The 3,133-nt window shown below is 45.3% G+C and overlaps 1 protein-coding gene across 1 annotated transcript; it reads right to left on the minus strand.

Moving 5' to 3' along the window:
• Positions 1-2,191: 2,191 nt before the first annotated feature.
• LOC145588603 (uncharacterized) lies at positions 2,192-2,797 on the minus strand. The gene is made up of 2 exons (XM_081645230.1): positions 2,657-2,797; positions 2,192-2,536 (listed from the first exon to the last, which is right to left on the minus strand). The coding sequence occupies exons 1-2, from the start codon at positions 2,795-2,797 to the stop codon at positions 2,192-2,194; spliced, it is 486 nt and encodes a 161-aa protein (XP_081501356.1).
• Between the last annotated feature and the right edge of the window lie 336 nt (positions 2,798-3,133).

The raw sequence follows: 3,133 nt of genomic DNA on the forward strand, positions 1-3,133 counted from the left end.
CTTCCAGCGGCTCAATTAGTCTCTCTACTGCCACTGCATGCCATGATCTGCAAAAGGTCAGCTTTCGCTTTTAACTTTGCGCGTTTTTTCTGTTTTTACCTTAGTTTGTTTTTACCTCTCTTGGTTTTTGCCTTAATTAGCTTTTCTTGTTTTGGCCTTTTCTTATCTTCATCTCTTTGTCTGTTCACAGCTCGTCAAGTCTGTTGGTGACTTATCCAATGCTTTACTCACAATGGAGAAGGAATACCAGAATCAAGGCTTGGCTCTTGCCTAGAAAGATAAGGAGATCCAGCAGGCTCGTTCTGATAGGGATGCAATGGTTGGTGAAGTGACTCCACTGAGAGAGAAGGCGGATGCCCTGCAGCTCCAGCTAGGAGAATTTTAACTTACCAAGACCAAGCTGGCAGAGTGAGAGGAACAGTTAGGGACTTCTCAGGCCAGGGTGTAGGCGCTAGAGGCTGAGATGGCTGATCTGCGGGCTGGGCAAGCGAACGAGCTCGAGGGAGGCACTTAGGTCTTTTGTGCTTTCCCCTTCTTTTGCCAAGGTGCTAGCAGATCGCCACGACAGAGGTTGGGAGGCCGCAGCTCGCTGTGTGAGCGGTCTCTATGGTGACGGTGAGGAGCAGCAGGCTCGTTTTAATGCCTTCTGGGCTAGAGTTGAGGCGGGTGGGGATGCTGGCCTGTTTGATTTGCCAGCTACTCATCCTCGCGTTGTTAACTGTAGAGTCCCTAACCATGCCGTGCTAAATTTGGAGGTGCCTTTATGCACTGATATTGCTGCAGCCTTTGGGGTGGAGACTTTGGCTGATGAGCAATAAAGGTTTTAGCGGCTGTCTCCTCCTTACTCTAACGGTTCATCGGAGTTCCCTTCCCCTAGGTCTGTGGTTACTAGGTAGCTTCTGTTATCTTCTTTGGGGTGTATAGCCGCCAAAGATTGTATCTTCTATGTGTCTGTCTTATAACATTTTATTTTCTGACTGCTGGGTTTGTCCAGCTTAACTTTGGATTCTGTATTTCTTTAGCTGACTTGCTAAATGTTTCCTCGTCCTGGTGGATGGGGGTTCAGTTGTATGGATATTGTAGTTTTCCTGCTAGATGTTTACTCTGTCTTAGTGGGCAGAGGTTCAGATGTTTAGTACATGCACTTGATAACTTTCATGTTATCTTGTTTACTGCTTATCTTGTTGCCTACATATTTGTTGGGACATACCGCTGAGCCATGGTGTAGTAGCACCTAAACCTTAGTTTAGCAGCCCCCTTGTCGTTCCAGGTGAGGCCTCGTAGGTTGGGCTTTCCTGTTATTCTTACTCGTATTGATTTTCTGACTTTGTTCCCTAGCTTGTCTATGTATGGCCTTTTATCTTTTGGCCTTATATGAATTTTAATGGAAACTTGTCAATATTTTATGTTCTTCATCTTGTTTGCGATGGAAGCTTATGCGTTATGTCCTCTACTTAATTTTTGTAGAGACTTTCTTGTACCTTATTTAGGTTTCTTTGTTGCGGGTTGCTTGTGTATCGTTCAGCCTGTTTTGCTGTGGCTTATTCATGTCCTCTAGCTTGCCTTGCTGTGACTTATTTATGCCCTTCAGCTTTTTTACTGCTATTTGTTTGTATGTCATTCAGCTTCTTTCGCTGCGACTTATTTATGTCGTTCAGCTTGTTTTGCTGCAACTTATTATTTTATGCGTCTTCCTTATCCTTTGTAAGAGCTTACCGTTGGTCCATCTCCTCTCTTCCCCACAAAAAAAGGTGAGTTGAGTGGGACCAAGAGAACCTTGGTGCTTCCCGCTCAGCTTGCTCTCTTGCCTTTTCGTTCACCTTTCCCTGCTCAAGTTGAACGTGTCAGGCCTCCCCCTCAGGCGTCCTCGAGGTGGTGCCCTGCTTTACTTTGAGCAGGTAAGTTAAACTTAGGGAAGCGCGTTTTTCTTTGCCTAATGGTGCTTTGTCGCACTTTATTGCGGTGCGTTCTGCCTCTAATGCTTCTATGGCATTTTTCTGCATGTTAGTGTGCAATGCTAAAGCATGACTTAACGTATGAAATAAATATATGCAATATACTCCTCACGTAGAGGCTTGTATTTCATTGAATTTAAATGGCTTAAACTGCCTTAATTAACATGATATGAACTAAACAGAGTTCTTGCATAATTAAAGCAAAATATTCCAATTCCTACTTAGCTATTTGCTTCTTAAAAAAAGTATTTCTTTAGCACGTCAGCATTGAAACTATTCCTTAAGACCTGACCTTCTTGATCTGCGAGGGGGAAGGCTCCTGGTCCCACTTGCTCATGAATGATGAAAGGGCCTTCCCAGTTGGCTGACAGCTTCCCATGCTGGTTTCCTCTCCCAACTGCTGCTGTCCTTCTGAGAACCAGGTCTCCGGTTAACAACTCTCGGTGCTTGACTCTCTTGTTGAAAGCCTTGGAAATTCTGTTCTTTTGGGCTACCAGCCTGAGAGCTGCTTTTAGCCTCATTTTTGGCAAGAAGTCCAGCTCCTCCAGCATGCGCTTTTCATTTCCTTGCTGCTCGTAATGCTAGATTCTCAGACTGGGGATTTGCACTTCCACTAGAACTACTACGTCTGCCCCATAGGCTAGGGTGAAAGGGATTTTCCCAGTGGATTCTTTCTCAGTTGTCCTGTTTTCCCATAATACCTCTGGGACCAAGTCAGCCCAGAGGCCTTTGTGCTCTTCTAGCTTCCTTTGCAAGGCTGTTAGTATCAGCTTGTTTGTTGCTTCTGGTTGGCCATTGCTCTGCGGGTGGCAGACTGAGGCACTTGCATATTTGGTCCCCATTTCTTCCAAGTAATCTTTGATGGTGTCATAGTCGAATTGGCATCCATGGTCGAAGACTATACATTGCGGCACCCCGAATCTTGTTATGATGTTCTTCCATATGAACGTTCTCACTTGGACCGCTTTTATGTACTTAGTGGGCTCAGCCTCAATCCACTAGGTGAAATAGTCTACTGCCACTATGAGGTACTTCCTGCTCGCTGACCTAGTGGTGAAGGGCCCTAATATGTCCATTCCCCACTAGGCGAACGAGATCGGATTGAGGATCGGGGTCAAATCATTTGCCAGCTGATTTATGACTGGGGCATACTTTTGGCATTTTTCACACTTTTTGAC

This window comes from Chenopodium album, chromosome 17, assembly GCF_948465745.1.
Source record: "Chenopodium album chromosome 17, dcCheAlbu1.1, whole genome shotgun sequence".
Classification (NCBI taxonomy): domain Eukaryota; kingdom Viridiplantae; phylum Streptophyta; class Magnoliopsida; order Caryophyllales; family Amaranthaceae; genus Chenopodium; species Chenopodium album.

Coding starts and splice junctions, on each gene's coding strand:
- LOC145588603 (XM_081645230.1), bottom strand. CDS start 2,797: ATGGGGACCAAATATGCAAGTGCCTCAGTCTGCCACCCGCAGAGCAAT. Junction 2,537..2,656: donor GGGCTGACTTGGTCCCAGAG/GTATTATGGGAA, acceptor CTGAGAATCTAG/CATTACGAGCAGCAAGGAAA.